Here is a 22,975-nt window from a genome sequence, read left to right as displayed (position 1 = left end):
CCTTAGGGTTTAGGAGACCCGTGCCTGTGAGGACAGAAGCGGGGGCAGAAGCAGGGAAAGGCTCAGGCGGCTGCCCCGCCCCCGCCCCGCCCGGGAGAGCAGGAGCCCTTTGTCTTGCAGGCGGGAACCTTAGGGGAGGTCTGGGGAGGGTTTCAGTCCCCCAGGTGTGTCCTTTCAGGGTCCTGGTCTCCCCCGACTGGTCAGTGACAAGGCAAGGGGATCTTCAGTCACTGCAGCCGGTCCTGGCCTCGCCCACCTGGGTTCGCTGCTTTCCTGAGCCTGGATCCGAAACACCGCTGAGGGCCGGGCGCCCTCTCCAGGGTGGAAGCCGGGCGGGAGCGGCTGCCCGGGCCGAGGTCTCTGTGCCCCCGGTGTTGCCCCCGGCAGGCACTCCGGACCTTGCGCCCTGGCGACCCGCTCTGTACCGGCTGTCAGTCGCCCGGCCGCCGGGTCAGCGATCTGCCTCGGGCCTCTTCCGTTTGCCTAGTTTTCCTGACCCCTCACTCTCCTGACTCACGACAGCCCCACCTCGTGGGGCAGAGCCCCTCCAGGGGTCAGACCCTTTTCTCCCAGGGGGTCCCCGGGGGCACGGCTCATGGGTTCTGTCCCCTGGTCCCAGACAGCCCTCACTCGCTCTGTCAGCACCTCGGAGCAGGCCCGCGGTCGCTCCTGGGCCAGCCTCCCGCCGTCTCCCCAGGGAGCAGGGTGTGGGTGTGGGCATGTCCGGGGCTCACAGGCAGGGTGAGAACGGAGAGAGGAGTGGGCAGGGCAGAAGGTGGGCAGGGCTTCCTGGAGAAAGTGTCCCCCCCCTCCCGCTTCTGCCTCGCCCCGGCCTGTGCTCTTGTCCTAGCCTGTGCTCACGGGTGGGGCGCTCTCTGGCCCAGGGGCCTGTTTTCTCTCCTGCCCCGAGTTCCAGGAAATGGAAACCAGAGCCTCCCAGAGCCCACACGCCCCTCCTCCCCAATGAATCAGTGCGAAAACTGTCCTCCACAGACACGGCTTCCTCCCCCTACCCCCACCCCACTCGGAACAGCGGCCCCCCTGGAGCCCTGCCCTCTTCCCTAGGGGACCCCTTTGCTCTGTTGGACACGGAGAGGTGGCAGCCTCATCCTGGTGGCCCAGGCAGATCCAAGGGGAGGTGTCAGCTTTTTGGTCGCAGTCCAAGGTCTTCAGACACATGGATGGTGTCCCAGAAACAGCAGGTTTCTTGTAAGAAAACAAAGGAGAGGGGCGTGGGGACTGGACTGAGGGACACGTCGGGCTGGAGGGTCCCTGGGGCGGCAGGAGCCAGTCAGCATGGCCGCCCGCTGGCGGGGGGAGAAGCGAGGGGAGCTCACACATCCAGGGCTTCCTAGGGGTGAAGGGGAACAGAATTTCACCCCAAAATATGCCTCTTATTTTAGCCGGGTTATTTTTTAAAAAGATTTTATTTACTTATTTTTAAAGAGGGGAAGAGAGGGAGAGAGGGAGAAAGGAAACATGCATGCGCGGTTGCTTCTCATGTGCCCTCCCCACTGGGGTCCTGGCCCGCAACCCAGGCCTGTACCCTGACCGGGAATCGAACTGGCGACCCTTTGGTTCGGAGGCCGGACGCAATCCGCCGAGCCACAGCAGCCAGGGCTGGCCTGGCTATTTTTAATAAACCGCAGACACCAAAGAAGTCCCGAGGGGCGTTTTCCCTCTGGTAAGAAACATGCACATTTACAGATAAATCTCCAGGGGCCCAGGGGCCCCCTCTTTACAGCGTTGCTCTAGAAAACATCCCGTAACTGACCCCCCCACCCCATGCACACATCTTTGGTGCTGAGCTGGAGATGGCGCTGAAGGGGGCGGCGTGGGCCGCTGAGGCGTCGCTCCCTGTTCCTGGGTCTCTCCCATGTACACAGGCGGTACCCACGCTATTAACTTCCCTTGGTTTCTCTCGCGTTGTTCTGTCACGGGGCGAGGTGGTGGGAGGCGGGTGGGGGGGGGGCGCGTCTCAGCCCAGAATCTAGAAGGGCAGCGGGACAGTTGCTTTCGTCCCTCCACAGGGCCCTTTGCCTTCCCTGCTCAGGGGCCCAGGGGCCCTCAGAGGACGGGGTGCGGGCAGGGCGGGTGCTCACCCTCCTCACGTGGCCTGGTCCCCCCGCCCCGCCTTCCCGTAGCCTCGGTCCCCCCTCCTGTTGGGCGGCCCCTTCCATGGCCCCACAGGGACCGCGGTCCTCACCAGGCCCTGGGGCTGGGGCCAGAGGACACACGGACCCCTGGGAACCCCGTTCTGGACTCACCGCCCCAGCTGGCAAGGTGCCAGGGCAGGGAGTCGGGGGATCTGCATGGAGGGCGGCGCGGGGAGTGGGTGATGCTTAGCTGCACAGAGGCACAGGCGGGAGGCTCTGGGACAGGGTCCTGCCTGGCGCCCCCCACAAGTGTGGGAAGTCCCTCCTCTCCAGTTTTTGCAGCCCTAGGGGCAGGGCTTGTGAGCCGGAGCACAGGAAACCCTACCTAGCGGAGTCAGGAAGCGGGAAGGCGGAGCTCTGGAGGGCGCCTGCAGACCCCCCCGCCCCCCCCCCCGGCAGGAAGTGGGCTCCAACAGGGAGCGCCCACTGCAGCAGCAGGAGGGAGAGCTTCTCCTTGACGGGCAACAGACCCAGCCAATGAGAAACCGCCTTGACTCAGCCTGTAGGCAGTGAGGGCAGAGTGAATGAATGGAGCTACTCTCCTCAAGCTGATCAGGTGCTGAAATCAAGTAGGTGGAGGCACATGTAAACAAGGCTGCTCTTGCTTTAACTGCCTGGGAACTTAAACTTTGGACGTCTCCAGTTACGCTGACAAATCTCTATCCATCCATCCATCCATCCACCCGTCTTGGAGGTAACCCTCCGGCTGCCTCCTGGAGGACTTAGGAGAGAACGGCCCCCATCCAGGCCGCTGAGGCCGCCCCGCCTCTGGGAGGCCACCATCTCAGGCCGGCCTGGAAGCTAAGAAGGCAGGACTGACTTTTCTCAGAAACCTGCCTTTCCTGCAAGAACTCCGAGCTGTCTGTTCTCCCTGGGAACACCGAGGGTGCCGCGGAGCTGTGTTCCGGTCGCAAACCCTGAGGCCCGTGACTAAATGCTCACCGACGTTTCCTTCCGGCCAAAGCCCCTGACGCACTCGCCCTGGGGACGCAGCCGCCGCACTTGGGGCTCCCGGGTCCCCTGTCAGACACTTCGTTTATAACAGCCCCTCCAAGCGCCCCTTTTTCCCTGGAAAGCGATGCTCCCGTCCTCTGGGCTCCCGACTTGCCTGCGGGCTCGCCAGGGCGTGCATGCCCCGAATCGCAATTCCTCTGCGGCTCCTGAGTGAGCCCATTTGGCTGGTAAAAGAACTTGCTGTTCTATTATTTTAGGTCAACAGGCTGTATATTGGCAGAGAGGGAGTGCGGACTCCAGCCCCCTGCCCGGCCCTCCAGGGAAGGGCGGAGGGTCTCTCGGGGGTGTCTGACCCCGACATCCGTCCAGGTCAGGCGCTGAGCCCCTCCAAGGCCTTCCTGTGAGGAGAGGGCCAGACCCACCCCCCAGTCCCTGCGCAGGCAAGAGCGACAGGAACCCACCCTTCCGGCCTCTGAGCCCTCTTCTCTTGCCCCCCAGTTCTGGCCTGGAGTGTTGTCATGTCCAAGCCTCGTGCCCTGGCCCGTGCTCCACCACGTCCCTCCCACGGTCACTGAGACGGCCCATGTGGGACCCCGGGTTTTGTCGGACCACTAAGCAGTCAACGAGGCCCCCTCCCATGCAGGCTGTGGGGGCTCTGCCCGGAGCGCCCCCACCTGGTAGAAGCTAGGCCTGGGGGCTGTTCTTCGCGGGCTGCCTTGGTGTCCCCGCTGGATCCCGAGCTCCTTGGAGGAGGGGTCCTAAGGCTGGGTGCGGCGGGCTACAGCCAGGAAGGAGGAAACTCCAGAGGTGCCCCAGGGCTCAGATAAAGACTGGCAGCTCCTGCATCTGGAAAAGCACGGAACCCTGGCGATTCAGGAACGCACCTGCGCAGGAGATGCGACCTGACCCCCGCTTCGTTGTAACAGCATTATAATCAATTAGCCTGTGGGACCCCCTTCCCGGTGGCCAGTCCGGGAAGTCATGGGAGACCGCATGCACAGCAACTTTAAAGTAATATAACTACCTGTGCATGCGCCATAAAAACGCCACAGCCAGCCAGGAGGGACCCGCCCTAGAGGAGTGAAAGCCCTGCAGCCCTGAGGTCGGCCTGTTAGGCTCTGCTCTGCTCCGCTCCGGTGGGGGCTGGCCTGCCCCCACGTTCTCTGCGCCCTAATGATTCTGCTTCCTCTCGCTTTCTGCTATAAACTCGGGTGTCTGGTTCAGATTTTTGCCTGCGATCACCAAGAACCTGATTACCTGTGCCCACCTGTGACACGGGACAGGCAGCGGAAAGACTGAGGGAAGACGGGGGAGGGAGCGGTGCGGGGTGCGGGCGAGAGGGTCCGAGGGGTCCTCGAGGCTCTGAGGAAGGTGCCCTGTCAGACGGGGGCGGGGGGCTCATTCTGTCTAGTGCTGCAGGAGGTTCCGGAGCCCCCGGCACGGATGCAGGGCAGCCAGACCCAGAGACGGGAGAGCGGAATGGCCCCTGTTTAAAGGGCCCGCAGGGAGCCTCCCCTCCCCACTCTGCCCTGTCGCAGCCACAGAGGGGTGAGGGCATCGGCCACCTGGCTGGCTCTGCCTCCTGCCCCCGCTCCCCCTCCCCCTGGCCTGGAACTGTGGGTACTTTGCAGTTCCTGCCCAGCTGCCGAAACTTCCTCCCCAAAGTCTTCACACGCTCCCCGCCAAGGCTCCTGGGGTGCAGCTTGGAGGGCCCGCCCCCCACTCCGGCCCGGAGCCCCTGCAGCAGGGTCTCAGAGCATGGCCCCCTCCAGCGCGGAGCAAGGCGGGGGGCAGGCAGATACTACAGTCTGGGGGGGGTGCAGGGCCCTGCGGGGCTGTCCCTCCCGTGTGGGCTCCGCGGGAGCAGCGGGAGGCTGGGCCCGGCGGCAGGAGGCTCCTACTGCTGGAGGCAGGCCCGGTGGCCGCCTGGGTGGGGCAGGGTCTGCTGGGTCTGCTCTGAGCTCCCCATCCCATTGGACATGCCCGTCCACTCCCAGAGATCCCCACCGTGGGTGGAGGCGGGGAAGCGGGGTGGGGGGGCGTCCCCCGGGAACCCGGGCATGGAGACCGGGGAGGCCAGACCTCTGCCCAGCGTGCCCAGCAGGACAGCACAGCGCCTGTGCCGGGCTGCCTGGGCAGATGCCAGGGCGTGGACTGCGGGCCAGTGCTGACGGGCTTTCCCCTCCTCTCGCCTGCCCTCCGCCTCCAGGGTCCCCACGCCCCTCCCCTCCCTACCGCTCCTCCCACAGGCTGCCGGAAACCGAAACTTAGAGCCCTGGGTCCTCCCACCTCCTCTGCCCCTTCCCACCTGGCCCAGCCTCCTGTCTAGCCTCCCAAGGAACCTGGAGCAGCCGCGGGATTTTGTCCTCCCCCCAGAACAGAGAGGACACTGGGCCTCAGGGTCACAGAGCCAGCAGAGCAAGGGGCTGCACCCCTCCACACTCATTTCCACTTGGCAAGCTGGGGACGACTCAGTGCAGTTGTAGGAAGAGGGGCAACAGGTTAGCATCGCTGGGAAAGCAGCTGCTGGTCAGAGTGGAGCTTATGTTGAAATTAGCACGCACGGAGGGTCACACAGGTATGCTACCGCTGTGGCCCATCCCAGGACGCCCGGGTCCCCAGAGTTCACTCCAAATTCCTGGCCCAGATGCTCCTGTCCAGCCGTGCAGCCTCCTCTCGCCCAGGACAGCCCTGGGATTCCCTGGCCTGGCCTCAGCCCCTTCTGCAAAGTCGCTTGTGGTTTGAGGGAACGATGTTTTGATGCAAAGACTCGGAACTCGGAACTCGGACGGTCGTCTCCTGCGATAACAGAGCCTGTGTCCCTGGGGGACACCCTGGATGCCTGCCCCCGAGGGCTTCCCTTTCGGACGCAGGTGTGACCCCCTCCGGCAAGTCACACGCTAACTGCCCGCGGCACCTCCAGGCCGCCCCGATGTTGCAGAGCACGCGTCCCTTCCCTCCCTCTTCCCGCTGGGTAGCTCCCCCTGACGCCCCGGGGCCAAACCCCGCTCCTGGCGGCCTGTCTCGGGGCCGTTCCTCCCCCCACCCGCTTCATCCGCGCGGGCTGGCCCCCTTTGGTGGCCATGGTGACGAGGACACTGCATTTTGGTTTCACAGTGACTGCTCTGTGCAAAGCTCCTCACTGGCCGCTGACCTCAGGGACCCCGGGCGACGGGCTGGAACCCTGAGCTTCCATGCTGACCGCTGTCCCACCCCCTCGACAGGGTTCCTCCCTGGACACAGGCACATTGTCCGGTCAACCTGCGACGACCTGGGCTGGGTGCCAAGTGGACCTGGACTGGCGCCACCACCGGGGGCGTCCTGAGGGACGAAGGACTAAACCCCGCAGAGCACCCTCGTCTTGCCCTGCGGCCGTGAGTGCACGTCACCGGCAGCCCGCCCCACAGGACACTGTCCTGGGGCCTCGACTCCCCGGCCCCTGAGGACCACGCAGCCTGGCCAAGGGGTCACGGGCACACCGCAGGGGTGGCTGGGGTCCAGCCAGGGTCTAAGGCCTCCTCCAGGGGAGCACCCCCCACGGGCCCTGGGGAAGTCCTCGCTCAGCTCTCACCACGCTCCTGCCCGCCCGGCCAGGTCTTCCCTCCTTGGCCTGACGGGCCCTGGCAGCCTGGCTCCAAGTCCCAGGCCCCCTCACGCTCTCTTCTGTCCAACCGCACCCCTCCCTCCAGGGTCCTGCCTTCCTCCCAGAAGCAGGCCGACCTCCTGGCCCTCTGACCTGACCTGTCCACATCGCCCCGCTCAGCCTGGGGAAGGAGGGAGTGGGAGACATAGGGCGAGGTTCCCTTCTAGGCCTCACGGGCTGCTAGCTGTGGGTTGGGGGTCCCCTCCCCGACTATCCCCAAGTGGGCCTCAGGGAAGAGCAGGACCACAGGGGAATCCGCAGGCCCCCCGCCACGGGACACACTGGGGTGGGGGCTCCCAGGCAGCCACAGCAAAGCAGGACGGGGTGGGGACATCTGTTTATTGAGGCACCAAAGCAGAAGGGGGCCCCGGTGTGGGGGCAAAGGGTGGGGGGCGGGTGGGGGCCACAGCTGGATTTGGGGCAGGCACGGGTTCCTGGGCCCGGCAGCCCGGACCGGGCGGCCGCGGATGAAGTGAGCGCAACGTGGGACGTGGAGATGCCCGCGGACGGGCCCTGGGGCTGCTCGCCCCCGCTCTGCCCGGCCCCCCGAGGCACAGCCAGCAGGACCCCATGGACACGCCCCCACATGGCACGCTCGCTGCCCCTGCCACGACACCGGGCCACAAAGCACATCCCGCACGCCGCTGTGTGGGGGCAGACAGGACCCAGGGCGGGAGGCCCCGCGCTGCGGCGCCCCCCGCAGTGTGTCCCCGAGACCCCCGCGGAAGGTCCTGCCGCTGACCCTGGACGGGCGGGCAGCTGGCCCTCGGGGGGCAGGTGCAGGTGCAGGGGACAGGCCTGGCGGCGGGGACGGAGGCCGAGCAGGCAGGGCCAGGCAGGGGTCGCAGGGGCTGGGCGGGGTTGCACTTTCCTTCCTGAGCTGTGGGAGTCGGCGAGCACCGCGCCGCACGCGGTCAGGGTCCCAGGCGCAGCAGAGCCGCCAGCAGGCTGAGCAGGAGCCCGGCGCCGAGCACGGTGGCGCTGGCCCGCAACCCGCCATCGGCCGCGCTGATGTTGCACAGGAAGCTCTGGCAGCAGTAGGTGCCCATGGAAGCCACTCCAAGGTTGATGTTGGGGGGGGCGGGGCAGACCGGGGAGCAGCCCTTGTTCAGGCTGTGGCCAAAGTCCACCATGTTCCCTGCACCAGGAAGCAGGTTGTGAGTGGAGGGGTGGCGGGCAGGGCCGGGGTCTGGGGTCAGGGGAGGGGGGCAGCCAGCACTCACCGAGGCCCGCGGCGGCAGATATGGTTACGCAGTACCTGTCAGAGTCTGAGCAGACGGTGGGCCTCAGGCAGTAGAAGTTGCTTTTCTGATCCGTGCAAGAGAAGCACACCAGGGAGTGGGCTGTGGAAGGAAGGGACACGCTGCAAGGGACACCGGAGGGCAGCATGTCGGGGACAGGGACCATTTGGAGCGGGGAGAGGGGCCTCTTCGGTGGCACAAAACAGGTCCCTGGGAGCCAGGCTGGAAGGGCCCCTGGGCACCGCTGGGGCGGGGCGGAGGGGCAGGGGAGTCCGGCCTGGGCGCCTCACCTTGCTCAACCCCCAGAAGGACCACCAGCAGCATCGGCAGGAAGACCCTCATTTTGTCGACGACAGGTTCCCGTCTCACGTGCCAGAAAAACCGCCTGCTTTAGAGACACGGCGTGTGGGAGGTGGGACCCTGGCTCCCGCCAGCACCAGTAGCCTGGTGACCCCACTTGTGGGGGGTGGGCTGCAGCTGCTAGAAGCAGAGTTAGAACATGAGGCCTCCCCGCTCCGCCTCCCCCCCCCCCCCCCGTCCCCCGCCCCTCCCGCAGCGCAGACCCCTTCTGGCCGAGACCCGCCCCAAGCCTGGGGCTCTGGCTGTCCTGCTCGGATGGGCACAGTTGCGCCTCCGGGCAGTGCGTGAATCCGCGGGGGCTGCCCTGTGCCCCCTGACCCCGGGGGGAGAGGCCCCTGGCAGTGGGCCGGAAAGAGCACTTTGAATGTGACTAGCTGCGGTTCTGGTCCTGTTTAGCAGGAGGCCTGGCGTAGGAGGAGCCACCATGGTGCCTCCTGCAGGGGCAGCTGTGGCGGGGGAGGGGTGTTTCCAGGCACCGGGAGGAAGAACACCAGAGAGAGAACGAAGAGACTTCGTCGCTGTTCAGTGGGAACCCTGAGAATGGGCCTCACGCCTCTGCTGCCCACCCTGGGCCTGGGCTGAGACCTCGGGGACGGCAGCCGGAGCTGTGGATGCCTCGAGAACCGTGCCAAGCCCTGTGGGGACCTGTCCCTGGGTCCAGGCACTCCAGGGAGAAAGATGCCTGTTCCTTCCTCGTCTCTAAAGTGAGGTTGGGGTGTGGAGGAGCCCTGAGCTGCCCTCATGGCAGCCGTGGCATGCGCAGCCACACACAGTCACAGCCAGCGTCCCCACCACCCCCAGCCAGGCACCCAGCCCAGCTGGTCGAGCCACCTGGAGTGGATCGGCAGCAGCAGGGTCAGGCGAAGGGGGGGTCAGTGCACTTGGGGCCGCTGTCAGCCAGGACCCAGACTCTCAACTCCTCCCCCAGGCTCCTGGGAGTCCAGCGACTCTAGGCCAGCAGAAGAGGCAGACGCCGCTCCTGGTCCCCAGGGATAAGGAGGGACCAGGTGGCCCGGCACAGGGAGCCCGGGTTCCTAGGCACCTCACATCCTTGCATAATCTCTGCCAAACAGGAAGCCTCACCTCTGGCCAGGGCAAGCTCCCGTCCTGGGGTGATGGACCCACTGAGGCGGCCAGTTCTCTCTGCTGCCGCCAAGACTCCAGCCCCTTCTCAGGTCAGGAACGCTGACCCTCTCCCGTCCCCAAGTGAGGGGTCACGGGGATCCCAGAGTTGGGTGATGGGTCCCCAGTGCCTGCGCAGCCCTGGGCTGCCAGCTACGGAGGACGCCTGGCGGCGTTCTCTGCGGGCCCTCGCCCCAGATCTTTGGAAATATTAGGGAGGGCTGAAGGGCTGGGAGCTGGGGCTCAGCCGCGAGGCCGGGCCCACCCGCTTCCGGATTCCCAGCCTTGCTCAGCCTCTTCTGCGTCTCCCCAAGAGGCTCCTTCGCTCGTTCCCCTCCGCGCCCTACAAGGCGTCTTCCGCGGCGCCGGGGCCTCCATCCCGGCGCACCACCCCCCCGCCCCCGCCAGGGCCAGGCGACTCACCGCGCAGGACGTAGCTCCACCGGCGAGCTGAGCTGCCCAAGCCGGACTAGGAGGCAGGCTGCAGCGCGGGAGGCTGGCTGGGCGGGCCGGAGGCGGAGCTGGGGCTGGCGCGGGATGGGAGGTACATTCCGGAGCTGGAGGGCGTGGGGCGGGGGCGGGGGCGGGGGCGGGGGAGGACCCTTCTCCCGGCAGCTCTAGTCAGGCCCCTGGTCCCCGGCTGGGCGGATGTGTGGGAGAGGGGCACCCTGCAATTGCCCTAAGGCCCACAGGTGGCCTGGATGCGCTAGGGGCTGAGCGCCGCGCAGGGAATGCATCCGAGGCAGCAGGCAGGGCAGCCACTGAACTCTCTTGGCAGAGCGGGGCGGGGGTCGGTGAGGGGACAGGTGAGAGGTCTTCAGTCCTGGCTCACCTCCGGCGGAGCTGTTAGCCCTCACATGGGCAGGGCAGGGTGGAGATGACCGGGCCAGCAGCTCGAGGCTGGAGGAGGGGTCACTGGTGTTGGTGGCCTCTGGGCAGTGGTGTGGGCAGCAGTGACCCCCAGCCTGAGAACCCCTGGTGGCAGGGCCACCTCCTATGTGGCGCCCAGCTGGGCGGGGCTGCTGCCCAGGATGGACTCCGGCCTCCTTCCTGTTCGCCGGAAGCGCCCTGTCTGTGGCGAGGGTCCCCGCGCAAGGCCAGCCAGCCCTGAGCCTCGGTGCGGAAACGGGGGCTGGCACAGAGGCCTCCCTGGTGCCCGGGGACCCGTTCCGGGACTTGCCCCTCAGTGTGCCTGCTGCGTGCGTCCTGGCCGGGGCCTTCCCCGCACCCTGTGCCCAGCAGCTGCTCCAGCTTCTGGCCGGCAGGGACCGGACCAGCAAGGTGGGGCAGCTGAGCCGGCACCCTCAGTCAATCACTCTGCGAGCCCCCGGTGGCGCCCTCCTTCCCGCAGAGCCTCCCCCGCCCCCGCGGGCCTGTGAGTCGGGGTCGCATGCCTGTCCCTGGGGGCTAACGGGCTCACACCTCGCCCTTCCAGCGCATCACCTGTCGGGAGGTGTCACACCTCACCTTCCGCTCAGCCTTTCTGGGTGTTGGCGGTGCCACAGCGACAAGGACCCCAGGGGAGGGGAGGCGAGGGGAGGAGGAGGGCGGAGGCAGGCTGGCAGGGTGCCAGGCTGGGGCTGGGTGAGGAGAGGGGCCCCTGACCGTCCCGTGGGCCGGGCCTTGGAGAGCATGAGGTGCCACATGAGGGGTGAGCAAGGGTGAGTGCGTGCGAGTGCGTGCGTGTGTGGGTCTTCGGAGGTCCGGGGTCCAGGCCAGCTCTCTGCATGGTCTTCTGTGACATCGAACGACTGGAGCAGGGGAAAGATCAGCGTGCGAGAGCTTTGGGAGCTTTTTCCTTGGAGGCCAAAGGCATGGCTCTGCGTGTGCCACAAGCTGTCCCCAGCCCAGGTGTGGTGACATTGTGGTGGTGGCACAGCTCTGGGGAGTGGACCCGGCTGTCCTCAGGGACAGGGATGTGCAGCTGGCCTCGGCCCTTGGGGCAGGGCCAGGGTCTGGGCAGGGCTGCCGTGGGCCCCTCTCCTGCAGCGGCTTCCCCAGGTCTCACCCTGAGCTTGGGCGTGTCCTGCGAGGGGGTGGGATGGTCCCCCGCGGCGCTCTGGGGCCCTGCCCTGTCCGGGTGGGAGCGGCGCTGCCCCTTGGTTTTGGTGGGGGCGACTTGCTTGTGGCCTCCCCCAGCACAATACATAACTGGACGAGTACATTTCAGCAGAAATACAGCGGGCCAGGTGGTGTGGTGGGGTCAAGAGGCCACATGCCGAGTGTTCAGAAGCCCGGTGCTGGGAGGATGGCACCGCAGCGCCTTCCCTCGCCTGCCTGCACAAGCCGAGGCCCCCCCCAGAGCTGCCCACTGGCCAGCTGCGGGGAGGAGGCCCAGGGGGCACAGCGAGGCGACAGCTGGCTTTGTAATTTGCACCCCCGGGAAAGCTCTCTGAGGGGCGCTCATGACAGGCTCCAACATCATCAGAAGACAACGCAGACCCCTCCCTGGATGAGGGGTTGACCTAGAGGGACGTTAAGGGTTTGAGAGTGGAGATCTCCCTGTACGTTTCTCCTGGTTGAGGAGCGATCTGGAAATGGCGGGAGGCAGAGCCGGCTCACCGGTGTAGAGCCGGAGACCCCGAGGCCGGCAGCGGCAACTCGTGGGTGGAGACGCAGCGCGGGGCGCCCTTCCGGCCACGCCGAGGGCCGGGGGGGGGGGGCGGGGGGGAGTGTGACGCCTGGGGGCACAGCGCTCCTCCTAGGCCCCGGCCCCGCAGCCCCGCGTCTGGGCCAGGCCGTGGGCTTCCAGGACCCACCTCTCTCCACCTTCTCAGCCCCCCAGCTTTCCCCTGTGGGAGCGCCCCGGGGGCCTCGCTGAGCACCCACCCCTCCCCGCCTGGCGGGGGGGGGGCCTGTGTCCCTGTCCCTGGTGCTGGCTCCGTCCCGCGGCCTTCGCGCGCCCTCTGGTGGTCAAGGCTCGCGTCGCACCCTGCCACAGACTGGGAGGCCGTGGCCGGCCAGCCCTGGCGGCGAAGTCAGGGGGCCGGCCGACTCTCCATCTGCGGGACACTCGGTGGATTCTCCACCACGGCCCGGGGGCTGGCCAACCTCATCCTTTCCCTGTAGCTACTTTGACCTTCGAGGCCTCCGGGCCGCTCCTGCCCTGGGCCCCGGTCCGGTCCCCCGCGCCCCCACGCCGGCCCCGCCGGTCTGGGTTCCTCCCCCTCAGGAGCAAAGCTGCTTCCAGCTTCATCAGGTGTCCCGGGAGTGGGAAGAGCCGTCCGTGGAGACACCCGCTGCTGTCCCTCTGGGCAGCGGGCCCTGGGTGCCCAGTCAAGTGCTGAACCCAGGACGCTGCAGCCCGGCCTGCGGCCCAGCTGGGCTGAAGAGCAGTTGGCAAAGGCCAGGACTGAGACTGCACCCCGGGGACACAGAAATCTGCCACCTGTGGCCAACGGGAGCCTGAATGGCTGGAGGCCAGGCATGCGCCTTCCATGCCGGTTGCCTCCAGCGGCTTCATTCCAGCCTCTGACCTTGACAGGCTTCTCAAAACCCTCAGCCCTGCCAGCGGGTCTGCCGCCCGCAGAGGACCCCCTTGGGCACAGCGGGCAGGCTCCTGCACGCCCAGGCCCAGGCCCAGGCCGCGGCCTCAGCTGAGCTCCGTGGCCGCCACCCTCAGCCAGCAGGGGGCAGCAGCTCCAGCCCGAGAAGAGCCGTGGGGCTGGTGTCACCAGGCCTTTGCAGAGGAGCTCGATCGTCAGCTTTCCTCCTCAACTTTCCTCCAGCACGTGCAGGAAACGCAGCGCTCAGCAGGGCAGACGGGAGAGGAGACAGTCCGCGAGGCCGTGCCCACGCCTGGTCCGGCCATTAGGATGGCCTGCCCTCAGGGAGGGGACCCGCTGGGGTCCCTGCCAGCTCTGTGCTCTCCCGCACAGCTTTGTGCCCTGTCGCAGGGCCCCACTGGCGGGCGCCGTTCGCCCCCTGCTGTCAGCAGCTGCCTTCTCCAAGCCACAAGGACGATGGAGGGACAGGGAGGGCGGAGGACACTACGGATGGGTGGGGACAGCGTCAGTCTGGGTGCTCTGGGAAGCTGGCTCCAGGGGACACTGAGGTGCCGGAGACGCAGTGGCAGGGGACCTGTGGGAGGGAAAGGGGGACCGGGAACTTGCAAGAGCCTTCTGGCTGCGAAGCAGGGCGCGGTCCCTGCACAGAGGGAGGGCAGAAGGGGGCCGGGGCCAGAGAGCAGCGGGGTGCGTGGCCGGCGGGCGGGCAGGGCCGCCCTGTACCTCCTCCTCACGCAGGCCATCCCCTTCTGGGCGCCAGGGAAGGGACGCAGGAGGGAAGCCGTTAAGGGGCTTCGTTGTCACAACATTTCATCTGCTGCCTGCCTCGTGGCTCTTTGAACTTCTCGCCTGTCTGCTGACTGAGGGTCTGGCCCCTCTGGGGAGCTCGCCTGAGTGACCGCCACCTCGAGCCAGGCCTCAGCCTGGCCCCCAGACCCAGCTCTCTCCGGAGTGTGGGTGAGGCTCAGGATGTGGGGGGCGCGCTGCCTTGGTCGATCCCGGGCCGAGGCCAAGGTCAGGCTCACTGCCCTGGGGGCGCACCACGGTTCTCTGTGCTGGGGGGGCCAGGCCCCCTCCGCCGTCCGGGGGCTCCCGCCACTGCGAGCACACTTCTGTGAGTTTCTGAGCAAAACGCACTGTGCGGAATGTACTTTTTAATTATGACCAATATATGTAAATTCTTACTGTGGGCCCAGTTGGTATTTTCCTATTCTACCCAGGTTACTTCATTCCCACTCTATTCTCTATTTACAAAACAATCAAAAGCCACTCCATGGATTTCATCATCCAGAGTTCTGGAAGCAACAAAGAAGCCTCTAGTTCAGGACAGGAACCCTTCGGATGACCTTCAGACTTTCTATAGAGAATAGAAGTGCTTCTAATGGAATAAAAGCATTAAGTTGCAGAAAGACGTTAAATGCCAAATGAAAATGAACTGATTTCCCTGGGCCACGGAAGACAGACTCGGACCCCCCCCCCGTCCCGCCTCTTCCCCTTCCGTGAGTGGCAGCGTGCCTCAGGCCAGGAGCCAGCAAGTCTGGGGCAGGGGTGGGGAGGCCCTTTGGGTGGAGACGGGGCAGAAACTGGCCGGAGACGGCCAGGGGGGAGCGGAGGCCGGAGTCCTGGGCGGAAGGCAAATCTTGCTGAGGGAGTGAGCGAGAGTGACTGAATCACTGAGCGAGGGCGTGAGCGGGTGAGTGAGGGCGTGAGCGGCTGCTGAGAGCAGGGAAGGAATGAGGCTGCCCACCGCGCCCCTCCCTCCAGAAGGGCTGTCATTGTGAGTTTTCTCTTCGTCCCTTTGAGACGGATTTCAATCTTCTCTACTAGCAGGCTTGGGATGAACTGTTCGTGTCCGGAGGCGCGGCCAGATCCCTGCCCGGGAGGCCCTTCATGCGCTGCCGTTGCGACCTCCTACCTCTCGCCTGGGGCGCACGCACTTGCTTTAATGCTGATTCAATAACACATTGTACGTGTGCAGAGGTTTTCTGTGTTGGCAGGAACTTTATGATTTGTTTTATTAAATATTTTATTTTTTAAATTTTAGACAGAGGGGAAGGAAGGAGAAAGAGAGAGAAACATCCATGCGTGGTAGCCTCTCCCGCGCCCCCTACTGGGGACCTGGCCTGCAACACAGGTGTGTGCCCTGACTGGGGATTGAACCAGAGACCCTATGGTTCACAGGCTGGCGCTCAGCACACTGAGCCACACCAGCTGGGGCAGAAATTTTGTTTTTAATTATATTCCTTGACACAGCAATTTGCTGGCTGATGTGACAACTGCTCACAGAGGTCACCGGCGCCGGCATGGTTAAGGTGCTAACTTCAGTTCCTGGGGGTCCTGGTCCTTTGAACTTGTCCTGGACCTTGGTGCGCTCTGTTCTCTCCCGTCTGCCCCCCCGTCCTGGCCGAGCCCCCTCCCGTCCCCAGCAGACGGGGGTACGTGGTGGCTGCTGCCTGGCTCCCAGTGGGGAGGAGGGGACTCTTCGCCAGCCACCAGGCCCTCTCCTGGCCCAGGCTTCCGCCCGCGGGCGCTGGGTGCTGCTCAGAAAGGGGAGGTGGCCTGGGGGGCGGGGCGGGCAGAGGCCCGGGCCCAGGACTCGGAGGGTAGGATCCTGTTTTCCAGTCATTGGTTCTCATTCTTGGGAGCCTCTCCCTGTGAATGGCCATGGAATGGGGAACATCTTGGCCCAGGTCCTCTTGTTCTGGTGGGACTGGGCCATGCCCCAGGGACAGGGACAGGGACAGGGTGCGGTTCTGGGGAAAAGGGAACTGGAGGGCCACCAGGGTTGTGCACATAGGGAGCCAGCCCACGCTGCTCTGCGGGTGAGGTGTCCCCTCCCTACACGCGAGTGGGTGCACCGCACGCCATGCACGTGTGCCCGCTCCCGCACACGCACACCGCTCCCCTTGGCGCTCCGCGTGCCTCCCTGCCAGGTGTGACCAGGGAAGCCGCCTCCCCATTGCACAGAAAGGAGAGCAAGGTGCAGGCCTCAGGGCCACCTGTCCACCTCTGTGCAGCAGGTGCAGGCAGGACAGACACCGAATCCAACTGACGGGAAGACGCACTTGGACCGAAGCCAGTCAGTGTTCTCGAGGCCACCGCTGCGCAGGCCTGTGCCCACAGGCCCCTCAGGGGTGGGCAGAGGCGGCGGCGGCGGCACCTGAGGCCTCCCTCTGCCAGCTCCTGGGGGCCCGGGGGCCTCTAGTCTGCAGACACACAGGGGACCCCAGCAAGAGTCAGCTGTCGAGAGGAGGGGTGATGAATACTTGGGGGCCCGGCCGCGGAGCGGTGAGAGCCCTGGGCCGAGCAGCCTGGAGTCTGGGAGCTGGGGAGGCCGGGCTGTGGGAGGGGGACGGGCCGGGACGTCCCAGCTGCAGGGACAGTGCAGGGCAGGGCACGCCGGCCAGCTCCGGGGCCGGGCTACGCCCCTGGCGAGGGCGCTGGTGAGCTGTGGGGGTGGGGGCACGCCGCGTGGGCCGTGTCACGCCCGGTATCGGACCGTGGCCATCTGGGCGCTGCAGATATAAAAGCTGTGCTATGTTTGAAACTTCTTGGAAAGTGTGAACTGATTTCAGGTGAAAAGTTAAAAATCCTTGAAAAGCAGCAGGGAATGGGCGGGGGGCAGCTGAGTGGCTCTGGGAGTGGCCAGCTCTGCGGGGTCGCCTTCCGGTTTGCAAGCCCTTCTGCCAGCAAGGCACCTCTGCCCCCCAACCTCGCCCTGAGGCGCCTTGTCCCCATCGGTGGTGTCCCGGCCCCTCTTTCGGTCCCTCGGGACTGGAGACTCACAGGAAGGAGGAACTTCCCGATTCCCCAAGGCCAGAGGTCCCGCCTTGCGGGGCACGTCCCCTGCTCAGGCCCTGCCCGTAGGCCGCTTCGCAGCTGGGGAGGAGCCGCCCCCTTGGGCGGGGTGGGGACTGAGCCTCCCTTTCAGCTCTGGTGGTGAGAGGCCCCCAGTGCCTGTGCTCCAGCGAGGGAACCGGCAGCTGGAGCCGGAGACCACACCCCAGCTGCCAGCGCAGGGGTGAGGGCAGCACTCCGGGCTGGGTGCTGGTTCCCGCTCCATGCCTCAGTTTCCCCACTGTGCTGGTCTCCGGGGGGGTCCCTGCACCCACACCCAGGACGTCCTCGGGGCCAGGGGGAGCCTTCTCTTCCAGGAAGATGTAGCTGGGGGGCCTGGGAGAAGGTGCAGCTCTGGCCACCCCGTCCCAAGGCGTGGAGCCAGGGCTGCGTGTGCAGGTGCGCAGACGGGAAGGCAGTGTGACAGACGACAGAGGGAGGGCACCAGCCCAGGCTGCCGGCCAGGGGTCTCCCAGTGCCTCGCCCCCACAGGGCCCTGGACAGCTGCCTCCCCCGAAGGGTCCCTGGAGGGGCTCCCAGGACTGGGGGCTGGGGCTCAGGGCGCAGGCCTTGGAGGAAGTGCTTCTTGGAAGGTGTGGGGAGGGCCCCTGCGGGCTGCGGAGGCGGCTCCTCCGGGCACGGCCCCCCAGCCCCTCAGGCCCTCGGAGTTGGTGCCCGAGGTGGGGTTGAAGCCACGACTGACTGCCGTGGAAGTGGTTGTGGGGACCCGCCTGCCCCCCGCGGGCTTAGTGACAGACAGAGAGGAGTTGGGTGCCGCCAAGTTTATTTTCGCTCTGCGGGCTGTGCACTGGTGGCAGGCTGGCCGAAGGGGCCCTCGGGGCGGCTCTCCCGGAGGCCCCTGTCCGGCAGGTGGTCTCTGCTTCGTGGGTCGGAGGTTAACTGATGGTGCTGGCAACACGCGAGAGGCTTGTCGGCACAGCGGCGTCAGTGCTGGGGCAGGGCCCCGCCTGCCTCCCTGGACTTTGCACTGGGAGGAGCACCGCCCACAACCTTTGCAGGGCACTCCCAGGCCTGGGCGTGCGCGCCTGTGCCTGCGTGCCTGCGCGTGACCGGACGCGCTTGCTGAGGCGCGTGCATGCGGACTGTGTGGCGCACAGTCGCCCGGTCCCTCCGCTGTGCCCTCGATGAGGTGCTCACAGCAGGGAGAGGAGGGCCGGCCCCAGGCTGAGCAGGACCCCCCCAGCCAGGGCCCAGAGGCCGCGCTCCGCCGGGGCTGCCGCGTTGCAGAGGTCGCGTTCACAGCAAGAGACACCTTTCACTTCCATCTTAGGGCCCGGCGAACCAGGCCTCTGCGTTTGGTTAGCTAATGCCTCTATCTGTTTGGTAGCCTCCTCACACGAGGGGCCACAAGCCGATGTTGTCGACTCGATCTTCTGCCCTGCAGGCAGGAAAAAAGTGAACGCCCCGGTGACCCTCCGGGCCGCCCGTGGTCGCCTGCCCCCTTGGCCGTTCATCCCTCTGCTGGGAGACCCCGCGCCCCAGGGGGCCTCTTGCAGGCTGCCCTGTGCAGGGGATGCGGGAGCGCGGACAGGCAGCAGCCCTTGGGGACGGGGACACTGGAGCCTGCCACACCCACACTCTTTCCACGACCCCCCTGGACCCCCTCCGGCCACACACACCCTTTGGGCGCTGGGAACTCACCGGCCGTCCAGGTGGTGACTAGGTTGGCCCTGTAGCAGACCGTGTCTCTCGGTCCGCATGTCATGACCAGGCAACTCTGGGCTTCCTGAGTCCCGGAACAGAGGTGGCACCGAAGACTCAAGGCTGGGGCTGGGTGGGGACCCAGATGATGCTCAGGGGACAGGAGGCCTGGCTTTAGACCCCGGCAGACGGGAACCACCAGCCGACCTGGAGCCTGGTCCCCGCGCAGCATCTGCAGGCCCCTGCGCGGGCACTGCGGGCCCGCCCTCCGGCCGGAGCTCATACCCCTCAGTGCTCGCGGAGCACGGGGGCGCTGCCGACCCACGCGCCCACTCCCAGGACGGGTCCAGGCCAGCGCGCTGGCACTCACCGAGCTCGGAGCACAGCAGGACCACCAGCAGGACAGGATGGAGGCCTCTCATGGTTCCGGGACAGCACGTGGCGAGGGAAGAGCCTAGGAGTGTCGCAGGGTCAGGTTCAGGCCCTCCCCAGCCCTGGCCCTCCATGGCTGACCCGCCTCACCTGGCCTCCTCCTGGCGCCACTCACTGAGGACTCACCTCTGGCTTCAGCCACCTGCATCGCCACAGCTTCTGGGCCCACCTCCCCGCAGGCGCACATATATGGGGACCTGCACCACGCCTCTGGCTGAGGACTGTCAGGCCACGCCTGTGGAACCAGGGTGTGCTTAAGTGCTTCTGAAGTTCAAGGGCACCAGATGCCTAACAATAGGCCAGACCACAAGCTCCTGCACTTCCTTGAGCATTAAACACTATGGTAACGGCTGGGCCTCACCCAGGTTTCAGCCAGAGGAGTCCCAGGCTGGAAGGACAGCGGGTGTGTAGGGTAGCTGTGGGGTGGAAGGAGTGGTTGGTGCTTGTGCGATTTGCAGGAGGAAGTGGGTGCCCCCCCCCCGCCAGAATTGTGCAATGGCCTGTCCCACTTCCTTCCTCCTGTCCCCAGTCCCCCCGGTCCTGTCATAGGTCCTCCCCGCTTGCACCAGGAAAGGCCTCCAAAACAATCCACAAAGGCAGAAAACATTTTAAACGTTAAATACGTCGTGTTTGCTTGTTTTACTGCTGCCTATGAAGTCATGCATGACAAGGAATTTTGTATTCAGTGTGTCTCTGTACACTTCTTAGGTTGAAATCAGAATTTTTATAGTCTTAAAGATCTAGTGCATGTAGCGGTAGGGAGTTAGCCAGTCCTCAGCAGAGCAGGAACGGGGGGGGGGCGTTGCAGACGGTTGCCAGGTGGGGAGCCCCAGAGGCCCAGGAAAGGGCAGAACCGCAAGTCCTTGCACAACCCCTTCCTCAAGCATTCGTCTCTGAAGGAGCCACACAGGCCTCGGCTGGGTTTCAGCCCCGAGGCCAGAGAAGCAGCAGCCTCAGACAGAGCAACGCCGAGGCTGCTCCAGCGCGAGAACCATGCGAAGGGAATAGCCACGCTCACCGCTCAGAAAGAAGCGGTCACACTTCACACAGGAGGAGTATGTGTGAAATACGAGGGGTGGCAAACCCCAGTTCCAGACCCAAGTCTGCGGGTCTGGGAGCCAGCACGGTGGGCAGGGGGCCATCCGCGGCCTCCGACACGGGGCTCTGGTGCCCCGTCCGCAGCAGGGCAGCTGCCACCGGCGTCCCCCTCCTCATCCGTTCACGTCCATGGGTCGTACATACAAGGTCTTTGGCGTCTCCATTTCCTACGCTATTCTCTGTGCTCTCCCCGCCTATTTTGTACCTGCTGTTTATGCTGCTGATTCCCTGTAGCTTTTCCCCCCCACTCTCCCCCCTTCGCGCCCCCCCCCCTCCCCCGCCGATAACCCTCCCTGTGATCTCCATTTCTGGGATTCTCTTCCTGTTCTAGTTGTTTGCTCAGTTTGTATTTGTGTGTGTTTTTGTTTTTTTAGGTTTAGTTGTTGATAGTTGCGATTTTGTTGTCATTTTACTGTTCCTAGTTTTGATCTTCTTTTTCTTAGACAACTCCCTTTAACATGCCATGTAATAAGAGCTTGGTGGTAGTGACCTCCTTTAATTTGACCTCGTCTGGGAAGCACTTTGTCGGCCCTTCCAGTCTAAAGGACAGCTTTGCAGGAGAGGGTGACCTTGGATGCAGGTCCTTGCCTTTCATGACTTTGAATACTTCCTTCCAGCCCCCTTTTGCCTGTAAGGTTTCTTCTGAGAAATCAGCTGATAATCTGATGGGAGCTCCTTTGTGGGGAACTGTCTCCTTTTCTCTTGCTGCTTTTCAGATTCTCTGCTCATCTTTAATCTTGGGTGATTTAGTTATGACGTGTCTTGGTGTGGTCCTTCTTGGGTCCAGCTTGTTTGGGACTCTGATATTCTTGGACTTGCATGTCCATTTCCTGTGCCAGATTAGGGAAGTTTGGCTTCATTATTTTTTCAAATAAGTTTCAATTTCTTCCTCTTCCTCTTCTTGTGGCAAAACTATGATCAGGGTGTTGGACATTTAAAGCTGTCCCGGGGGTTCCGAAGCCTCTCAGTTTTTTGAATTCTTGTTTCTCCATTTTTTCCAAGTTGAATGTTTATTTCTTCCTTTCGTTCAATATCATTGATTTGAATTTTATTCCCTTCACTGTTGGCTCCCTGTATATTTTCCTTTATTTCTCTTCCCATAAACTTCACTTCCACCTTTATTTTTGTGGCCATACTGAATCATTTCTGTGAGCATCCTGATCACCAGTGTTCTGAATTCTACATCTGACAGGTTGTCACTCTGCTCATCACTTAGTTCTTTTTCTGGAGTTTTGATCTATTCTTTCATTTGGGCCATATTTCTTTGACTCATCGCACCTGTTATGTTGTAAGGGGCGGAGCCTTAGGTGGTGGCCAGAGTAGGAAAACCCCCCTCGCTGCGCCGTGGTGCCGAATGTGGGGAAGGGGTCCGAGAGAGAACAGCGCTGCTTGCTCAGCTGTCGCCCCGCTTTCAGCCACTCCCACCGCTACCCAAAAGCGAATTGGGCCCTCCAGGTGCTGATTCCCGGGAGGGTGGGTTTATATACATTCTAGGACCCCATGGGCCCCTCCAACAGACTCTCCTGTGAGGCGGGGAGTTTCTTCCGCCGCCGCTGCGGCCCCCACAGGGTTTTACAGCCAGAGGTTTTGAGGCTTTCTTCTCCCCTGCTGGAGCCCTGGTTTCGCAGCCTGTCTTGCTCCCCTGTTGTTCCTCCAGGTTTATGCGACACAGAGGTGGGACCACCCGGTCTGCCAGCCACCCCCTCCCCTTACGTCCGCCCCACCGGGCTGTCCATCTCCGTCCCTCCCGCCAATCTGGGTGCATGTTTCTTCTTGAGCTCCTGGGTTGCATGACTTCCACACAGTTCAATGTTCCGGCAGTTCTGGTTGTGTTCTGTTTTTAAATCGGCTGTTGTCCTTGTTTTGGTTGTGCAAGGAAGTGAAGCGTATCTGCCTCCACCTCCACCCTGGCCGGCAGTCCAGTAAATAGCATTCTTTAGCTTGACAAGTTTCTTTCATAACTTTCAGAAACGGTTTTGTCTTCCACTGGCCAAAAACACTCACATTTTTATTCTTGGCGATCACTGCATTTCTGTATGTGCTCCCAAGTGAGCTGCTTCGTGGTCTCATGCCCTCGGCAACTTGGGAGGCTGGAGGAGGGCCAGGGAGGTCAGGCTGGGCACGGCTTGGGCCGCTTAGCTTTTAAAATGTCCTTTCTTTCCCCTTGTTTTTTTTCCTGAGTTTTTCTGCATGAGAGCGGAGTGAGATCTATTCTGCTGTTCAAACCATCAATTTAAATCCTTTCTCAGTAGATTCCTTGTGACGTAACAACACGAAAAGCTTGTACATAAGAGATCTCATCCCGTCTACCAGAAGTAGACCTTTAGCAAAACAATTCCATTCCTTTCTAAACAGAAACAAAAACAAAAACAAAATCTAAAGCAAAGACAAAGTTCCAGTAAACAAGTAATCTGAAACTAAACCCTTTACAAGGAGGGACTGGAACAGTAGCCTATATTCTCTTATTTTTATTTATTTATTTACTTTTAGAAGAGGGGAAGAAAGGGAGAAAGAGGGAAAAATTTATGTGGAAGAGATACACCTACCAGTTACCCCCCACAGGCCTGTAACCGGGGGCCTGGCCCGCAACCCTGGCATGTGCCCTGGCTGGGAATCGAACACATGACCTGCCAATTCGTAGGCCAGCACTCAGTCCACCGAGCCACAGCAGGCAGGCCAAGCCTTAGAATCTGATCTCACACAGACAAACGACCCTGTCGAAGCCCCTATGGCACAGCCCAAGTGGCAGAGACAGATGATCCCCAGTGGATACAAAACAGCAAAGATCAAGCCCAGTCCCCAAAAGATAAGAAACCAAGCAAAGAATAACTGTAGCCAAGACTGGCAGAGCTGAGCTTTTGAAAGGAATTGACTCATGGAACCGAGAAATAGAAAACAAAACTAAGCCATGGCTGGTGAATTCCTGTGAGCTGAGCAACAGGATGCAAAACTGAAAGCTCACCG

The 22,975-nt window shown here is 63.7% G+C and overlaps 2 protein-coding genes across 6 annotated transcripts; both read right to left on the bottom strand.

Annotated features, from left to right (window-relative positions):
* Positions 1-7,085: 7,085 nt before the first annotated feature.
* Positions 7,086-9,951, bottom strand: LY6E (lymphocyte antigen 6 family member E). 5 transcript variants are annotated; one of them, XM_054590120.1, is made up of 4 exons: positions 9,900-9,951; positions 8,285-8,382; positions 7,977-8,096; positions 7,086-7,891 (listed from the first exon to the last, which is right to left on the bottom strand). In XM_054590120.1, the coding sequence occupies exons 2-4, from the start codon at positions 8,334-8,336 to the stop codon at positions 7,668-7,670; spliced, it is 396 nt and encodes a 131-aa protein (XP_054446095.1). In that variant the 5' UTR covers positions 8,337-8,382; positions 9,900-9,951; the 3' UTR covers positions 7,086-7,667. The 5 variants fall into 5 exon arrangements, with proteins under 5 accessions (XP_054446095.1, XP_054446097.1, XP_054446094.1 ...); XM_054590122.1 differs by having other exon boundaries at positions 8,285-8,474; positions 9,900-9,947; XM_054590119.1 differs by having other exon boundaries at positions 8,285-8,379; positions 9,900-9,946.
* A 7,647-nt stretch (positions 9,952-17,598) lies between these two features.
* Positions 17,599-19,053, bottom strand: LOC129084100 (lymphocyte antigen 6H-like). The gene is made up of 4 exons (XM_054590118.1): positions 19,040-19,053; positions 18,852-18,935; positions 18,482-18,610; positions 17,599-18,218 (listed from the first exon to the last, which is right to left on the bottom strand). Exons 2-4 carry the CDS (start codon positions 18,901-18,903, stop codon positions 17,974-17,976), a joined length of 426 nt encoding a protein of 141 aa, XP_054446093.1. The 5' UTR covers positions 18,904-18,935; positions 19,040-19,053; the 3' UTR covers positions 17,599-17,973.
* Between the last annotated feature and the right edge of the window lie 3,922 nt (positions 19,054-22,975).

The sequence above is a fragment of the Pteronotus mesoamericanus genome, unplaced genomic scaffold (assembly GCF_021234165.1).
Source record: "Pteronotus mesoamericanus isolate MK-2021 breed Mesoamerican mustached bat unplaced genomic scaffold, CSHL_Meso_final scaffold_174, whole genome shotgun sequence".
NCBI classification, from domain to species: Eukaryota; Metazoa; Chordata; class Mammalia; order Chiroptera; family Mormoopidae; genus Pteronotus; species Pteronotus mesoamericanus.
The sequence above is the reverse complement of the archived record's forward strand: the minus strand, read 5'-3'. Positions and strand labels throughout refer to the sequence as shown.

Excerpts from the sequence above, each read along its gene's own strand:
- LY6E (XM_054590120.1), bottom strand. The coding sequence starts at position 8,336 with ATGAGGGTCTTCCTGCCGATGCTGCTGGTGGTCCTTCTGGGGGTTGAG. Across the intron at positions 8,097-8,284 it reads CCTTCTGGGGGTTGAGCAAG|CCCACTCCCTGGTGTGCTTC; the intron begins GTGAGGCGCCCA and ends TTCCTTCCACAG. Across the intron at positions 7,892-7,976 it reads ATCTGCCGCCGCGGGCCTCG|GGAACATGGTGGACTTTGGC; the intron begins GTGAGTGCTGGC and ends TTCCTGGTGCAG.
- LOC129084100 (XM_054590118.1), bottom strand. The coding sequence starts at position 18,903 with ATGAGAGGCCTCCATCCTGTCCTGCTGGTGGTCCTGCTGTGCTCCGAG. Across the intron at positions 18,611-18,851 it reads CCTGCTGTGCTCCGAGCTCG|CCCCAGCCTTGAGTCTTCGG; the intron begins GTGAGTGCCAGC and ends GTCCCCACCCAG. Across the intron at positions 18,219-18,481 it reads AGTCACCACCTGGACGGCCG|GGCAGAAGATCGAGTCGACA; the intron begins GTGAGTTCCCAG and ends TCCTGCCTGCAG.